Source organism: Cyclopterus lumpus, chromosome 4, assembly GCF_009769545.1.
Source record: "Cyclopterus lumpus isolate fCycLum1 chromosome 4, fCycLum1.pri, whole genome shotgun sequence".
NCBI lineage: Eukaryota > Metazoa > Chordata > Actinopteri > Perciformes > Cyclopteridae > Cyclopterus > Cyclopterus lumpus.
Genome location: NC_046969.1, coordinates 24,036,958 through 24,054,645, shown reverse-complemented (window position 1 = coordinate 24,054,645; position 17,688 = coordinate 24,036,958). Strand labels below are relative to the sequence as shown.

The window sequence follows — 17,688 nt, the reverse complement described above, 5'->3', positions numbered from 1 at the left end:
CACACACACACACACACACACACACACACACACACAGTCACACACACACACACACACACAGGTCACAGTGAGAGAGAGCAATACCACCGGGTGGGGGGGTGGTGAGGATTTGCCTGCAGGCTTCCCCACAATGCAACTTCGGTAGGGGACATAACACCACTATGGCAGCCCTCCGCGCTCTGGGCGGCGTGCACCTGGGATGCAAAACCAGTGCCCCCCAACCCCCCTACCGTAGCCCACCCACAGACCGCCGCCTCGCCCCCCCTTAACCAGGAAGCACCCACAGTCACTTCTTTACCATCGTCGTACGGTTTACTTGTTGGTTGTTGATTCTCATAGTCGTTTGTTGTCACAGTTGTATTCCTCTTTATTTTAGTTTCTCCTTGGCGACTATGACATCTGTCTCTCCTTGTACCATTCCACGAACTCGTCCAACAAAACCGGCCCTGGCGAAGGAAAGAGACGAGATTAGAAAACACTCATTTGTGCGACGCTCGTGTGTGTCTGTGTGGGTGTGTGTGTGTGTGTGTGTGTGTGTGTGTGTGTTTACTCACAGGCGCCGTCCTCGTCGTAGTTGCTGAGGTCCAGGTTGATTGTCCTGCTGAACTCTAAAACATTGCACCATTGGTCCTTGTTGATGACTTTGTACTTAGATTGCTGAGGAAAAATAAACCGATGAGTTACATTGATGACTTTTTTTTGTTTTTAACAAACCCGCCTCTCAAACGCCGACTGGCCAATCATAGAGTAGCATCAGACAACTATTCGGTTCTGCTCCAAAGCAATGTTCATTTTGGTATTTTGGTAGTCATTTTAGATTTAGTCTGAAGACAAAAATGTGTATTTGTTACTGACCACCAGGGGGCAACTCCTCTGGTTGTATAGAAGTCTATGCTTCATGTGTTAAAGCTGCATTCTCTCTCCTGACCACCAGGGGGCGACTCCTCTGATTGTATAGAAGTCTATGCTTCATGTGTTAAAGCTGCATTCTCTCTCCTGACCACCAGGGGGCGACTCCTCTGGTTGTATAGAAGTCTATGCTTCATGTGTTAAAGCTGCATTCTCTCTACTGACCACCAGGGGGCGACTCCTCTGGTTGTATAGAAGTCTATGCTTCATGTGTTAAAGCTGCATTCTCTCTCCTGACCACCAGTGGGGCGACTCCTCTGGTTGTATAGAAGTATATGCTTCATGTGTTAAAGCTGCATTCTCTCTCCTGACCACCAGGGGGCGACTCCTCTGGTTGTATAGAAGTCTATGCGTCATGTGTTAAAGCTGCATTCTCTCTCCTGACCACCAGGGGGCGACTCCTCTGGTTGTATAGAAGTCTATGCTTCATGTGTTAAAGCTGCATTCTCTCTCCTGACCACCAGGGGGCGACTCCTCTGGTTGTATAGAAGTCTATGCTTCATGTGTTAAAGCTGCATTCTCTCTACTGACCACCAGGGGGCGACTCCTCTGGTTGTATAGAAGTCTATGCTTCATGTGTTAAAGCTGCATTCTCTCTCCTGACCACCAGGGGGCGACTCCTCTGGTTGTATAGAAGTCTATGCTTCATGTGTTAAAGCTGCATTCTCTCTCGTGACCACCAGGGGGCGACTCCTCTGGTTGTATAGAAGTCTATACTTCATGTGTTAAAGCTGCATTCTCTCTCCTGACCACCAGGGGGCGACTCCTCTGGTTGGTCATTTAGAGTCAAACAGACCATAAAGCAGGGGATCCTTTAGGGGTGGGAATACAAGATGATTGACAGGTCTCTACAGCGTCTCTAGGTCACTCCTCCTCAGTCGGTTGCGAAACAACAACATGGCGATGACAAAATCGGCGAACTCGAGGCTTCACAACTTCTTCTCAACAAACCAACGAGTGACGTCACGGCAACTTAGCGAAGGGGTCACGCTTTCGTTCAGTCATCCAAGGCTAGGGCGGGGGGGGGTCGTTACTAAGCAACCTAAACCTGCGAGCTGCAGTGACAATGATGATGAAGACGCGGTGACTAAACTAAACTAAAGATAAATGGATTTATCTTTACTCCATTTGTCCCATGACGTGCAACATTCCAAAAAGTTGAAAACTTTCCCTCTCGCTTTTTGGGGGCGCAAAAAAATGTTTTTAATAAAAACACGGCAAGTGAACGTCCCCCCCAAAGACAATCTTTTATTCACAACCACATTACGGGACAAAAGGTTGGTCGAGGACATTTGACGCTTACCTCTAGAAACTGATTAAACACAGGAAACAGAGGCCACGTCTTCCCCAGAAGAAGACCCAGCATGCACTTGGCGGTGTTCAAGTCCAAACTCCTCTGATCCTTTTCCTGTCCGATCAAAGCGCCCACACAGCGTCATGAAAAATCACGTCAACCACAATTTTAAAAACAGAAGGAGGGGGGGGGCCGGTCCGGTGACATCATCGTCTACATTAACTCCTAAAAACACACCGCCGCTGTTCCTAAAAATTACCAACCCTGCCTCTAACAGCGCTGTACTTCTAACCCTGCATGGATTGTCGTTGTTGGTATTGTTGTTGTTGTTCCCGTGTAGCGTGAATGAGCTGATAAATGATACGTGACATCGCGTTTCTCTGCAATCCCCAATCCCAAGTTTAAGCTGCATTTCTGATAGCCGGTATCGTTAAATAATGTGTGTGTGTGTCAACTCACCCGAGCGAAGTCAAAGGCGTATCTATAGATGAGCTTAAAACTGGTGCTGTCGTTGAGGACAGATCTCAGGTAGTCAAGCGAGTTCCTCAGCCTCTCTGTGGAGTCGCACCTGGCGGCAGCAGAAAAGAGCTTGAGACAAGACGACACACACACACACACACACACACACACACACACACAGATATTTATGAAACAGTAGCATGTAGGTGACGTACTGCAGCGAGCCCATCCCTCTCAGCCACTCCTGCAGGGTGAAGTAGCCCATGCTCTGGGCATCCAGCTTCCAGGCCAGAACCAGCATCACCACCTGGACACACACACACACCGACACAAGATATTCAGAACAGGGTTTTAAATCCACGTTCAGTCACCTGGAACTACGAATCGTAACATTATCAGGAAACACTCCATAAACTTTCATTGCTATGCAGATGATACTCAATTATATCTATTGATCAAACCAGAGACCAACCAGCTCGCTAAAATTCAAGAATGTCTTAAAGACATAAAAACATGGATGACCTGCAACTTCCTGATGTTATTTTACTGGCCCTGAACACCTCAGAGATCAATTATCTGGTGATGTGGTTTCTGTAGATGGCATTTCCCTGGCATCCAACACCACTGTAAAGAATCTCGGCGTTATCTTTGACCGAGACTTGTCCTTTAACTCCCACGTTAAGCAAATCTCAAGGACTGCATTGTATCATCTACGTAACATTTAAAAAATCAGGCACATCTTGTCCCAAAGGTTCCTAGAGTCCTAAAAAGTAGGATGGGAGCAAGAGCCTTCAGTTATCAAGCTCCTCTTTTGTGGAACCAGCTTCCACTTTCAGTCCGGGAGGCAGACACAGTCACCTCATTTAAGAATAGACTTAAGACTTTCCTCTTTAATAGTACTTATAGTTAGGGCTGAATCAGGTTTGCCCTGGTCCAACCCCTTGATATGCTGCTATAGGCTTATAGGCTGCTGGGGGATGTTTTAGGATACACTGAGCACCTATCTCCTCTTCTCTCTCTCCTTATGGATGAATTTACATCTCTCCATTGCACCTTATTAACTCTGCTTCCTCCCCGGAGTCTTTGTGACTTCACGTCTCATAGGGTCCATTGGACCTGGCTGTGTCTGAAGCTGGTCCTGGGTCCTGACCCCTTGCCCCTGCATCCAGCCCCTGGCCTAGACCTGGCCTCCTTCCCAATGGCCCTGCCTCCTTTGTGCCTCCTGCCTGGCAGGGTCCGGCTTCTTTCGCGATGCCCCTCCTCTCTCTGTTTCATGGATTGTGGAGGTCTGGATCGTGGTCCATGCCTAGTACGAATTATTCATACATTTGTCATATTCATGTAATGTGTTTATGTAACTCTGTAACGCTGTTCATCTGGTCACGTGACATCTATTGCTTCTGTCCATCCGGGGAGAGAGATCCCCCTCTGTTGCTCTCCTGAAGGTTTCTTCCCTTTTTTGGGGGAGTTTTTCCTGATCCGATGCGAGGTCAAAGGTCAGGGATGTCGTATGTGTACAGATTGTAAAGCCCTCTGAGACAAATTTGTAATTTGTGATTTTGGGCTATATAAAATAAACTGAATTGAATTAAAACGACCTCAATGATCTTTGAAATGACGAGCGGCCATAAATAAGCTGTGACCCCGTGAACTAATTACAAAAATCATTAAAAAAAGAAGAGTCCCCCCACGACTCGGCCGGGCAAAAGAACAGAATGGAAATGGAGCGTTTCTGCTCACGTTCTCGGGCTCCACTCCGATGTCCTCGCAGAACTTCTCCATTCCGTCCGGACCCACTACATCCTCGCAGCCTGTTTCAGACGGCACACGTGAGAGACAGAAAAACTAAAAAAAAAAACTAATAAACCTCAGAACGTATGATGAAAACGTGCACCTGCATATTCATAGAACCACTCCAGACATCTTTTACTGGCAAACGTCTCCTCCTCGCGAATTTGTGACGTTTCATGTTTCCTGAAAGCGCTGCAGAGGAAGAAGAAAGTTATTTAAACAAAATAAATTTAAAAAAAAGGTATATTCACACATCCCTCTTCAACGAGCCACAACGCTCCCGTCTAAAACACCCGCGTGTCACACCTGTCTTGGCGGCTTTTCTTGGCCGACATGTCATCTCCGGCAGAGGGTCTCCTCTTTTTCCTCGGAGGCATGGCTCTGGAGCAACACGCTGGGGAAGGAGGCGGAACGAGTTATAATTAATACATATTTTCATCTTGCTAAACATGCATGTGCTCCTAAACAGTGTAAACGTTGCCCCCCCCCACAGGTACCTGAGGGGTGGCTATCCTGTCCAACGTCTTCTGTCAGGTTCTGTCGAAAAAAACCACACGCTTGTTAGCGTCTAAAATATATAAAACACACACACAAAAAAAAAAAAATATATATATATATACACACATATATACATACACACACACACACACACACACACACACATACATATATATATATATATATATATATATATATATAAAAAAATAAAAAATAAAAAATACACAAGCTGCCCGTGTGTATTTACCAGCTTGTGCAAGGTGTGGTGGATCTTATGGATGCTGGCCAGTGTAGTCAAATGGGAATTCAGCTGTAAATCTATATTTCCACACACACACACACACACACACACACACATACAAAAGAGAAAAATCAAACTAAAAGCATAACTCGCAGCGTGCTTTTGGCCACCCCCCCAAAAAAAATGTACAATGTGGTGACATCATCTTGGCACCAACAAGAACCCTGTGATTTGAAGTTGTTGTTGCCAGTGATCAGGCCATCGACTCTGCAACTTACTTCAGTGTGATTTCTACTTCTAGAAGAAGAAGAAAACGGACAGGAAAAATTAATAAAAATATATATATTTATCTGACACAGAATGAAGGAGTGACTCTAGAGAAGACACACGAACTCGACTATATGTGGTGGCCAAATATCATCTATGCACCCCCTGCCCCCCATTCCCTCCTCGAGGGCTGTCATCGAATACCGATGCTTTATTCCTGGAAAACCAACACGCACGCACGCACACAGCACTAGCTGCATACCAAAAATAGCAGCGCAGACGCGCAACTTGCACAGAGTTTACAAAGTATCTGGAGAGCTGAGCGTGTGGGAGTTGTAGTCCACTTCCGGGGAACAGAGGCCACTGAAGCCTCTGTTCTGGTTGGAAGTTGAACTACAATTCCCAAGCGTTTGAAAAAAAAAAAAAACTATTTCTCTACTCCCCCTCCTCCCTCCACCCCCTTTCCACCTCATAATATAGATATTTGTACCCCAACTGATTGAATGCATTTGACATGGTCTTGAAACCCTTCTCCCATGAGCACGCGCCCGCTGGCGCACAACCCGTTGCGCAGCCGGTGTTGGTGTTTTGCAGCAGCAGCTGGTGGTGGAGATGCCGCAAAGCCCGACAGCACTGCAGCAGCAGCAGCAGCAGGCAGTGAAACATGTTTCACACAACTGCGTCACAATTTTCTTTCTCTGTAACAGTCCGCAAGTTGCCCAGAAATCTGCCCCGGCTTGCAAAACGTCCCTCCGCTGGAGGAAACAGTGCGTCCTCGGCGATGAGAAACGTAGACACCACAACGCGCACGATAACCATCGAGAGGAGGAAAAAACACACACACACACACACGCAGACACAACCCCTTCTGGGTTTTTTTAACCCGAGCTGCGTTACACTGAGCCCCTGCTGACGCCGCACGCGCACGCTAAATAACAGACACAACCTCCTGTCCATAACAACGGGATTTACACCCGCTATTCTCCCTTTGTTGTCGCCCAAGGAAGCACTGGCAAATACAAAGGGGGCCACCGAACAGCACGGAATCCATCCGCTCCCCTCTAACGCTGCAGAAAACACGGCGCTGAAAGGAGGTGTAGGAACGGCGCGCGGCCGTTTGCTTCCCTTCGGAGAGCCGCGTCGCGTGCGCGGAGGGTTCGCAACGCGATGCAGAAAAAGCCTCCGTGAGGTTACTACTTACTTGCCGCATCAGAGTGCATTTTTATGAAACATACAACTGTCTGTTGGAAGTCCGGAGACCGGCCAATAGGCGGGCCTTGTCCGCGTAAGCCACGCCCACGGAGGATGGTTGAACGCGAGCGCGCTCGGGCTCCGCCTTCGGTGCCCTTTGATTGGCCGCTCGAGCCGTCGTGTCACTGGGAAGGCGGAAGAGGGAGGGATAAGCCCCTCCCCACGCAGGCATCCAATTGGTCAGGCCTCCGCAAACGGGGGGCTGCCCTAGCGCCGTTACTGATTGGTTGAGAGGTTTCTTATGACACGTCACTCACTAGAGTTTCCTCGTGCGCGCTTGAAGCCCAGCCCACGATGGCCTCTGATTGGTCGCTATCAGTCAAGCGTTTAACCGCCCCTCTGAACCCGCTGTTTTGGGTTCGTTCGGTGTCAACTCAGCCGGGCGGGGTCTTTAAAACCCTGTTTGTCAGGTGACTGAAAATCCGGGATACTACATGAATCGAACGTACTACTTTTATTTAAACTTGTTGTACTTCTACTGCACTATCTTAGAGGGAAGTAGTATACTTTTTACTCCATTTTGTATCTGTAGTTGGAGTATAAAGTACGATATTGTTTATCTCTAGTTGTAGTTATATGTAGGTGTGGTTTGGGAAAAAAATGAAACACCCAAAAATATGGTTAACATAATTTTTTTATTCCATTTTTTAAGTGTTAATTGTAAGAGGAAATGTATATATGTCATTATATTATAGGTGGTGAATATTAAAAAATCACTTTTTTAAAAGTTATTTTGTATTGTATTGTATTTTTATGTCGTGCAGTCCTGAAATGTTGATGTTCCTGTTATAATAATGTAAAGCACTTTGTAACGTTGAAAAGTGCTGTATGAATAACAAGTTTTATTATTAGAAGTAGTAGTAGTGTTATTATTGTTATAATTGTCAATATACCACTACTAACTAGTTGGACTACTTCAAGGAGGCTGACCGTTGAGTGTACAGTTTTTATATAAAGTAAAACGAGAATATTGGAAAGCTTCTATTAAAATGTATGTTTTTTTTAAACCATAATTAGATCTAACTGACTATTGTCTCGTGGGAGTAAACCTCTAATAAAGGAACATATTCAGCCCTCTTTTCTTGGCTATACAGATTCAATCTCTATTACACACCGTCCTATTTAATTTTATAAATATTTATGTTTGCAGTAAGTACAACATGCATTATGAAAACATTTCTAGCACAAAGACTGAAAACAGCACAAAAGAATCAGTGACCCTTGACTGCAAATACAGGTGTGTCTGGTGGAGGTGTGGAAAAGGTGTGCGAAGAGAGAGAGAGAGAGAGAGAGAGAGAGAGAGAGAGTAAGTAAGTAAGTTGTTTGTCACTTCTGATCCAGGAGAAACCACCATGAGTTCTGAAACAAGCGGACCAACTGTAACCGTGAAGACGGGCGAGGAGGCGGCGGCTGGTCCAGAGAAAGCGAGCTGGAAGGTGAGAGTCTCCCCTGTGGACCATGACTGAGCTACCGTGATACCTGATACCTGAACCATGTGTGTGTGTGTGTGTGTGTGTGTGTGTGTGTGTGTGTCTCCACAGTGTCCCATCCTGCTTCGTACTCTTTATTTTGTTTATTTTATTTTGGAGATATGACTTTAATGTAACATAACTTGACCAGATACGTTACTTTTTCACACCATTTTCTTTGCATATAAAAAAACCCTATATTTTGTATACAAAAAAATAGGAAGAAGTTATTATTTTTTTTTTCCTCAAGGCATCAAACCGACATATATAATGAAGTAAAATAAGATTTCCACATAAAAAAAGACGCAAACAAAAATAGATGGTTTGTGTGTGTGTGTTTAATTGATATTCCAAAAGATAAATGACTTTTCAGCCAATAATCTGACAGTTTCGTTCATCGTGTATAATGAATAATGATTAATAATCACGTGTCACGCCAACAGGTCCTGCCACCATGTGTGTGGTGAATGTGAGAAGAAAGCTCCGGCTGCACCTGCAGAACAGGTGGCGAGCTAAAGGTCAGTAATATAAATTAATAATAATAATAATAATAAGTGGTGTCATGTGTTGACGCAGCTGTCAGAAACATAATGCACAAAAGAAAAGTGCCATTGATGCTGCAGCACGTGAATATGCTCTTCATGTATTACATTTTATGTTGCAGGGAACACTGAAGGGTTGAATGGATCCGTCCGCTGCAGCTGTTCTGTGTCTTTAACGCCGTAAACAATGCCGATAATTCATCCAGAGTATATTTTCATATAGTGCACATATTCATCCAGGAGAAACGTTGCACTGCATGTCCACTAGGGGGAGCTACTGTCCTTTGTGAAGTATTTCCAGTTGCATCTGTTTACATCTTGTCTTTTTGTAGGAAGTGCAACAAATGAATCAAGTCATTTGTTTTTATTATCATTTGCCATATGCGACGACCAAAAAGAATAAATGGTGCCTTAAATATGACACGTGTGTTGTTTTTGTTTAGATTAAAAGGTGGGAAAAGTTAGTTTTTTAATATACTTACAATCACTCCAAGGTTTCTCACGTTTGCTTATCTGGACTAAATGAGAAATCAACAGCATATTTGTCATATTTTTTCATCATATTTTTTTTTTGTCTACATGATTCACAAAAAGCACTAACTTCTAATCTTTGTTATTTGGGCAAAAGCATTTTTCTTTTGAATTAAATTATGGTTCTACACACTCATTGTGTAGAATTTACTCTTAAGACTTTGGTTTTTTACCACTTTTTTAAAATTAATTTTTTTAGCATTGTTATTGTGGAGGACTAAACCTACCATTAGAATAGATACATTATTAAATACATATAAAGAATAAAGATATTAATGTCGAAATTAAAACCTCAATTATAAATTAAATATGCAGGTTTATTTAAAAACAAATTATTTTCTCCCACATATTATTTTCTGGTTGTATACATTTCTGTTTTTATTGATTTAACTATTTATCCATTTCCTTATTTATTCAAAGAAATACATACATTGTATTTAGTAGTCTTAGCCTTAGCTCCTACCTGTACCCGAGCACCCGCCCTCCTCGTGCAAGTTTCGGTGTACGCCGGTCGAGAAAACAGAGCAAACCATTTATAAAAAAAAGTTCCCGAGACGTCATCCAATCAACAGATTGCCACGTATTTGGTTCAATAAGAAAGCTGCGTTCCGTGTGGGCGTCAACCAATCACAGCCAATCACGGCCGAAAGGAGGCGGGACCAAACCGGGCTGACAGTGGAGCTCTTCCCAACACCGGAGAGAGAGAAAAAAAAGAGATTCTCACCACTAACGGAACAAGAAAATCCTTCCGATGCAGGACGTCCAGGCTGGTTCGGCAAAAATGAAAAGACCGTCCGCGAGCTAAGCTACCCGAGCTCCACAACAACAACAATAACAACAACACAAGACGAAAGAAAAAGGAAGGAGAAAAAGAGAGGAAACAAAAAGAAGTTGTGAGTAAAACGTCCGCTTTGCGAATATCCGCTCGTGACGCCGCCAGGTAGCTCGAGCTTCGCTCTCAGGGGCGATTACCTCCACGAGCGTGTCGAACTACCACGTTAGTTGACAACTGGCTCGGTTGCTCGATCGAGTTGCTCGATCGAGTCGCTGCTAGCTAGCCGAGCTCAGCGCCTAGCTAGCCCCCGCAGTTTCAACACCAAGCTAGCTGCTAGCTTAAAGCTACCGTGGTGGGCTTCATGTGTTCGACTCCTTTAAAAAAAAAAACTCCTTTTAACTCTTTTATTGTGTTTCAAGGTACAGTAAATGTCTAACAAATAAAACACTGTGCCGTTACGTCACCACACGCGTTAATCTCAGTGAGCCTTGTGGTGTTTTTATGCTCTATTTACTCATACTGCTTGCAGCTTAACTTTTCTTATTTGTGTGTGTGTGTGTGTGTGTGTGTGTGTTTGCATGCATGCATGCATTGCAACAACTGCGAGGGAGCTGTCAAGCCTCGCATCCAGCTCATAACATTCCTCCCAAAGCTTCATTCTCCTTGTTTGGAGTTGCATCTGACACACAATGAGGCGTTTGTTGGCCCGTCTGCAGACACACACTGCAGCCGGAGAGGAGTCCCTGGAGGTGGACATGGCCAAAGCCACAGTGACAGGAGGCCATTGTCTCCCTCCCCCCCCCCTTCCCTGTGATTCACCCATTGCAGGGGTGGATTATGATAACTTTGTTCCAGTGTTTTGGATCTGCTGCCGTAGCACACACGCGTAGTTTAATCATTTCATACACAGCAGGCCTCTACATGTGGTGCTCCTGGCGGGCCCTGCCAGGATAAGCCTCTGATGGCAGTCCAGATGCGTGTAGTGTATTCTCTAATTTGTGTCACGCACACACGAGAGGGAATCCCCCCCTAGATTGCAGATAGCTATCTATTTGAGATTATCTGGGGCCATAATTCCAGTGAATTAGTGTGTTTTGGTTTAATCTGGTAAGACGTTAATGGCATCCAAGAGCATAGAGGGGGGGCGGGGGGATGAAAAACTACGCTGTGTAAAACGTCCCCACAGTGGCCCCTCACTAAGCTGCCCCCCCCCCCCCCCTCCACCACTGCAAGGATTAACTGTCAACTCAGCATTTCAGTGGTGACTACAAAAATATGATGTACTACAAGAACGACTCCTTTTCATCCGAACCCGATTGCGTTTAGGTATTTTTAATGGGTTTGACGTCGTTGTTTCAACCTATTTTAGTTATTTGAATATTCATTCCTCAACTCTGAATTTGGTTTTACTGACTTCTAAATGGTCATTTTGTCAAAGCAAAAAAAAAGTGTACTTCTCTTTAAAGGGCTTGAAACTTTTGATAAATATTCACACCTGCTTCGACGCCCCTTGACCCCGCAGCACTCGGCCCGGTTCCATATGGAAAAGCTCCTGGTTGGCCTTCCCCAAAGCTGTCCCAGGGTCTCCTCTTATCTGGACTGACCAGTTGGGTCCAGGCCAGTGTTTGCGTTTGTACACTGCTGAATTATTAACTGGACATCTGAACAAATGACACTTTTGAGCAATTGAACCTGAATTTGGCTGAAAATCAGTACATTTTCTGTCTCATCTCGAGGGTCACGTCATCCCGCGTTGAACCTTGAACACAAACTGTGTCTCCGGAGAACAAAGACTGAACAGCATCGCGGTGCCCTTTCATTAAATTTGGGCGCGAAACGGTTTACGAGTCGGTAAATGATTGAAAGCTATTGGAAATTATTGTTGTGTGCGTGTTCGTAGCCCAGAAGAAGGATGGTTGTGTAGCGTCGAAATCAGAAGAAGTTGTCCACCTCTGGACTCTGTGACCTTCATGGGGCTAACTCTGTCCCAGTAAATTAAAGCGCAGCATAACGTTTACATTCTTTTCTTTTGATTCAGTTGAACGACTCCGGCAGTAATGTAGCGCACAATGTGGACGGAGTCTCGCTAGAAATAACCCATAATTGAGCCCTGCTGAGGAAGATTATCCTTGGCTTTTGGGAGAGAGGTTTTTTGGAGCATAATTGATGTTTGCGTCCGCCTTCACAAAGAAACCACCCTGTCTCTGCCCTCGAGACGGCCTCGTTTAGATCAGCTGCCGGTGAGGGGGATGAGACTTCCTTTCTTCTGGCTGTACAGTAGAAGATGAACATGAGAGGAATATCTGTTGAAACAGGGAAACGACAACAAAAAAGGTGTTTTTGTTTACGCACTTCCTGGTCGGGAGCAGCCGGTAATGTTTCCGCTCGAGGTAGTGATTAGAACGTGGCCAGGCCTGTCATTTTGGGTTGGAGGGAGCCCGATATAGGCTCTACTCTCTTTTATCCAATTTACTGCCTGTTTCTGCGCCACATTCTTCCAGGACGAAAGCATCGCGTCAGCCGTCCTTTTTGGTCTGTTTTTTTTCTACATTTCGATGGTCGTTTGTTTGCGGCGGTGAAACTTGGAGGAAGCCGAGCCAGAACGTTGGCAAGAGGAGGCCGAAGGGGAGCGAGAGGGGACGATCCCTGCTACTTCCTCCTGGGTGCACCGCTGGCCTCCCGTTGGCAGCATCCTCACCGCGTGCCGGACTCAGAAAGTCGCCCGGCCGATATGTAGATGAAAGTCAAGTTAACCATCGGTGAGATCGGTTCTGCTCCCCCCCCCGTGACCTTTGGCCCTTCTCTCTCGCGTCGCACCCAAAAAAATGCCGTCAAAAAAAAAAAAAAAGTTTAAAAATGCATCGATCTGTTCGAAGGATTATCGAGATGCGAGATGGTGCGTTTTCGCAGCCACGTCTCGAGAGCTCTAAATATAGATTATGTGGCTGTGTTTTTTTTTTTTTTTGATTCGCCGTTCAGGATGTGCACAGGGTTCGGCCTCAGCCTTCTGCTGCGGTCGCAGCTGAGCTGCAACAGGAAGCCAGATGTAGTATTCACACGTCTGTCAGCGTGAGAAGTGAGCGATTTGCGTCTGAGAATTTATTTTTTGTGGCGAGTGCAGAAAAGGTATGTGAGGCGGTATGTTGTTTCTCACCATCTGTCCCCGGTGTGAGTCGAAGGTCTCGCATCTCGACTTCTCTGTCTGGCTGTGACTCGGTGGATTGTTCTTCCTTCCTTTTTTTTTCTAAAATTAATGTTCAGAAACCATTTTGTCCTTCCCGTCAGCCGATCTGATAACAACGAAACAACACAATTCTGTTGTTCACAATGAAGCGTCATTAGGGGAAGAAATCACAGGTGTGTAGTACTAGTCTGCACGCGTGCAGTAGGGATCAGGTAGCAGGTGACGCATTGTGTTGAGAGATGATATCGCCTGATCTCTGATCGGTGCATAGACTCTGTATCGGAAGCATTGGTGATGTTGGTATTGAAGCGGCGCTTAAACCAAAAAAGAAGTTGTGAATTTGACTTTGTTCTGCTGACAGACGGCGACGATGATCGCGTGGCTGGATGTGAGATTACCCGACTCTAAAAGGAGCCTCGTGATGACCACCTGGAGGGAAAGCCCAGTTTCTGAGGCTCTGATCGCTTGCGTAACGGCCTCCTTGGACGTAGCGGGGTGTAATCTTCAGATTATTACTCAGGATGGGCTTTTTTAATCCCGTCGCAGCACAGAGGCTGAAGGCCAGCAGTCGACCGCTCCGCTGTGACCGAGAGTCCAGCGACACGACGCTTCTCACGGTTTCATCGGTCGTTACTGAGCCAATTATGCGACTGCAGCGATGTGTAAATGTGTTTTTGAACGATGTTTTGTAACCTGCCGGAGGTTAAATTGCAGGTTAAAAGAGCATATTTTGTTTCTCTGTGCTGCTTTTCTAGATCCTTGTGCAGCGAACTTGTGGACCCTCCCCAGCTGCAGCCCCCGCTCTATGGCCTTAAGGTACGTCACACGGGGTCAAGTGGGCAGTCGCCACCGCGCCGGGGAGCTTTTCTACTGAAGCTAAGCAGTGTGGGAAAAGAACTGGGTGTTGGATTAATCTCTTTGTTTTCTCTTTTGCCGAACGCCAAAAATAGAAACATGGCGTGTGTTTTGCTGCCGGTTCACGCTTCACTCGGGGCAACGCCGATGCGTGTCGAGAAATGCCTCGTTATGTGTCTGCAGTTCCACAGCAGCTCGTCTTTATTTACCAAGTGTTGACTTGTGACTGGTTATCCTCACTTCGCCTGTCTCTGCTCTGCTTAATGGTTGAATGAATTCAGGGGAAACACCGAGTAGTGGAGCTCCATCTTTATCTTTTATTTTTATCTGTGTAGAAATACGGGGTTTAAACTGAATAAATAGACATGACAACGATGGAGTTGATGGCCTAATCTCCATAGAGACGAGAGGTTTAATGTAATTCCTATTACAGGAACACAAGTAGTACGACTGTTGTTTGTATATTGTATATTTATAGGACCTCCAGTGTGATTTATAGATTGTTAACACGGTGAGGCAGACGCTGCTGGTTTGGCTAAAAAGTAACAACTCTCTTGTACGCAAGTGTTCGCAAAAAAGAAGCTGACAAGCTAATGAAGAGCAGCACAAATCGTTATGAAAGTCAGGCGATAACACAAAGATCTGATACACCACCGACGCTCTAGAGAAAAAGTGTGTTTGTGTCCGAGTGACGTGTGAAACCAGATCCAGCTGATTGGTGGAGCATCATCTGACCACATAGGAAGTGGGCGTCGTCCCCTGTTGACTTGTAGAATGTTTTGAATCCTCGAGTTCGGCTATTTGGCTGTCGGTGTCGTGGATTATGGCCGTAAGGCAACCAATGAACAGAAGTTACCATTTCTGGATTGCGTTAGTGTTTGCGACCTGTCAATCACCTTGTAGCCCCGCCCTAAAGCATCCCCTGCTTTATGGTCTGTCTGACTCTAAATGACCATAATTTACTAAATGAACATCACGCTGTATTGAAGAAGACTTGAAACTAGAGATTGAGACCAAAAACTAATGTTTACAATGTTTACTGAGGGAATACATCAAGAGAAGTAGAGTCATTTATATAGACTTCTATACAACCAGAGGAGTCGCCCCCTGGTGGTCAGGAGAGAGGATGCAGCTTTAACACATGAAGCATAGACTTCTATACAACCAGAGGAGTCGCCCCCTGGTGGCCAGGAGAGAGGATGCAGCTTTAACACATGAAGCATAGACTTCTATACAACCAGAGGAGTCTCATGGACTTGTATTTGCGGTGAACACGTGTTCTGTGGTTCATTCTGGCTTCTTGAGCAATGAGCCTCAGAGGTTGTGAAGTGGAGTTGCGCAGGTGAGTTCCTCTGAGTCGTGTTTCCTCAGAATGGTCACAGCGGAGAACAAGAGGGCGGTTTCTGATTGGAGGTCTGGGTCGGGTCACATTCTCACATTCTTCAGCGGTGACGACCGTCTCCTCCGTGGAGTCGCCTCTCAAACTGTCAGTCAGAACCGGCCAGAACCGGCTGGACCTCCCTTTTGCCTGGACGTCGTCACATGGGTTGTTCCCCCGTTGGCAGACGTTTAGTCTTCTAAGCACCGCGTTCACAGCCGGAAACCGGATCAGAACTATATACATAATACAATACATAATAGTTCTGAGCTGTTAGAAGCCTGAGTGGCACAGATTTAACTATTTAATTGGATTTTTACCAATGAAATGAATATATAGGTGTTTTTATAGTTTATGGACCTACATTTCTTCAAAGATAAATGAAACGACGTGACAAACGTATGCGTCTTTAAAACAGTCGCTGGGAGCTTCGTAGTTTTCGCGAAGACGTGCGTTCACTTTCGTTTACTTCACTTCACGTCATCGAGACTTTTTCTCACCTGACACGGAGCGAATAACCCATGTTCATGTTGTGCCTGAAGGCATCCTTTTTTCTATACATCTGAAGACGTTGCATGGGAAGTGGTTGCGCCAAGGCAGACACACACAGACACACACACAGACACACACACACAGACACACGCACAGACACAGACACGCACGCACGCACACACACACACACACACGCACAGTAAAAGAAAGTAGTTTTCACGGCTTCATAATTTCAGGTTACTCTTGAGGCCGGATAGCCGGTGTCTGTTTGTACCTGCAGAGGGCAGTGCAGCGTTGTTTTGATCTTCAGCTCACCTGACGTAGACCTCGGGACTGTTTACCCCCCCCCCCCCCCCCCCCCCCCCCCCCAAATCCCCGATCAGCTGACTGTAGACGCACTGGGCCTTCTGGGCCTCGGCCCACCAGTTTTCCTGTTTTCTTCTGCCTGAGAGCAGAAGGAGGCGAGACCCCGAGCGGCAGAGGAACGCTGCACATTGTTCCCGGAGCTTCCTCTTCCACATTCCTGGGCCGATTGGGATCTGGGGGCCTCCTGTGCAGCGGTATTGTTCTAGCGGACCCGGCCCCAACAAAACCGCAGCTGCCTCCACTGGCCATTGTGGCGCTCGGGGCGATGCCTATCTTTTTGCCTCATCGGTCATCCCTCTCTCTTTCTCTCTTTCTCTCTCTCTCTCTTAGTGGTTGGACCAGGATCTGCTGCCTCAGCCGCTCTGCAGCTTCAGTCTTTTCCCAACAAACGTTCCTCTTTGGAGCTTTAATGCAAAACAATTTCTTCGTTGCCTGATTTTAGTTTTTGGTGTTTTTTGACTTAATACAGTTGCATGACTCTTTGAGAAATGCTTATTTTTTTACAGTTAAAGGCATGAAAATGCTTGAATCGAACACACTCTTAATAAAAAAAAAAAAAAAATTAAAAATTTGCGATAAGAAACAGCTGGAACATTTACTACAATACTCTTTTTTTTTCCTTTCTTTTTATTTCAAAGGATACATTTTATTTATTTATTTATTCATACAACCTCCACTCCCACTAAGTGACAGTTGATTACTCTGTGTATGAATTTATTATTTTAAACTTTTATAATTTAGATGTGACAATACAGTCTTTTGGACCTCGAGCTTGTGTCTCCTCATCGCTGCCCAATAACTCTTTTCATCTTTCTCACCCTGACTGGACTCCAGATCCCTCGTCTTGAGTATATTACAATAAACTGATATTCAAAGGGCTGAACCTCCTCGTGGTTGTTTGGCGTCCGGCTCTCTGAACCCGACGGCACAGAAACATCCCATCTTTTTACAGCGAGGCCCCTTAATGTGGTTTCCTGTTTATTACCTACGTTCTGTGTAGACTTTAACGGTGGATTAGTCTAATGTTACGAGGCGTGTTCAGAGTCCGGCTCCAACAAGCTTTCTGGTTGTTTGCCATCAAATCTTGCTGAGTGTTTTTTTTTTTTTTTTTATATAGATTTTGGACTTGTCAGTAAATTTCAACAATTAGTGCAGCCTGGTGTGCTTTCTGCCAGCTGGTCTCTAGAGGGCAGAGTTCGTGTGTGTGTGTGTGTGTGTGTGTGTGTGTGTGTGTGTGTGTGTGTGTGTGTGTGTGTGTGTGTGTGTGTGTGTGTGTGTGTGTGTGTGTGTGTGTGTGTGTGTGTGTGTGTGTGTGTGTGTGTGTGTGTGTGTGTGTGTGTGTGTGTGTGTGTGTGTGTGTGTGTGTGTGTGTGTGTGTGTGTGTGT

The 17,688-nt window shown here is 45.5% G+C and overlaps 2 protein-coding genes across 7 annotated transcripts in view; one reads left to right on the top strand and one right to left on the bottom strand.

Annotated features, from left to right (window-relative positions):
- Positions 1 to 10: 10 nt before the first annotated feature.
- Positions 11 to 6,750, bottom strand: dcun1d4 (DCN1, defective in cullin neddylation 1, domain containing 4 (S. cerevisiae)). Of its 4 annotated transcripts, XM_034531696.1 has the most exons (11): positions 6,661 to 6,750; positions 5,199 to 5,269; positions 4,951 to 4,990; positions 4,760 to 4,847; positions 4,557 to 4,645; positions 4,403 to 4,473; positions 2,878 to 2,969; positions 2,663 to 2,771; positions 2,213 to 2,317; positions 555 to 657; positions 11 to 446 (listed from the first exon to the last, which is right to left on the bottom strand). In XM_034531696.1, the coding sequence occupies exons 1-11, from the start codon at positions 6,677 to 6,679 to the stop codon at positions 391 to 393; spliced, it is 843 nt and encodes a 280-aa protein (XP_034387587.1). In that variant the 5' UTR covers positions 6,680 to 6,750; the 3' UTR covers positions 11 to 390. The 4 variants fall into 4 exon arrangements, with proteins under 4 accessions (XP_034387587.1, XP_034387589.1, XP_034387588.1 ...); XM_034531698.1 differs by lacking the exon at positions 2,213 to 2,317; XM_034531697.1 differs by lacking the exon at positions 5,199 to 5,269 and having other exon boundaries at positions 6,661 to 6,734.
- A 3,162-nt stretch (positions 6,751 to 9,912) lies between these two features.
- Positions 9,913 to 17,688, top strand: part of fryl (furry homolog, like) — a 67,246-nt gene continuing 59,470 nt past the window's right edge. The window contains exons 1-2 of one of the 3 annotated variants that reach the window (XM_034530531.1): positions 9,913 to 10,145; positions 13,967 to 14,027. The gene's annotated coding sequence lies outside the window, so the exon portion shown is untranslated. Of the gene's footprint in view, positions 10,146 to 13,063; positions 13,154 to 13,743; positions 13,874 to 13,966; positions 14,028 to 17,688 lie in introns of those variants that run through there. The other 2 variants (XM_034530532.1, XM_034530533.1) reach the window with 2 other exon arrangements.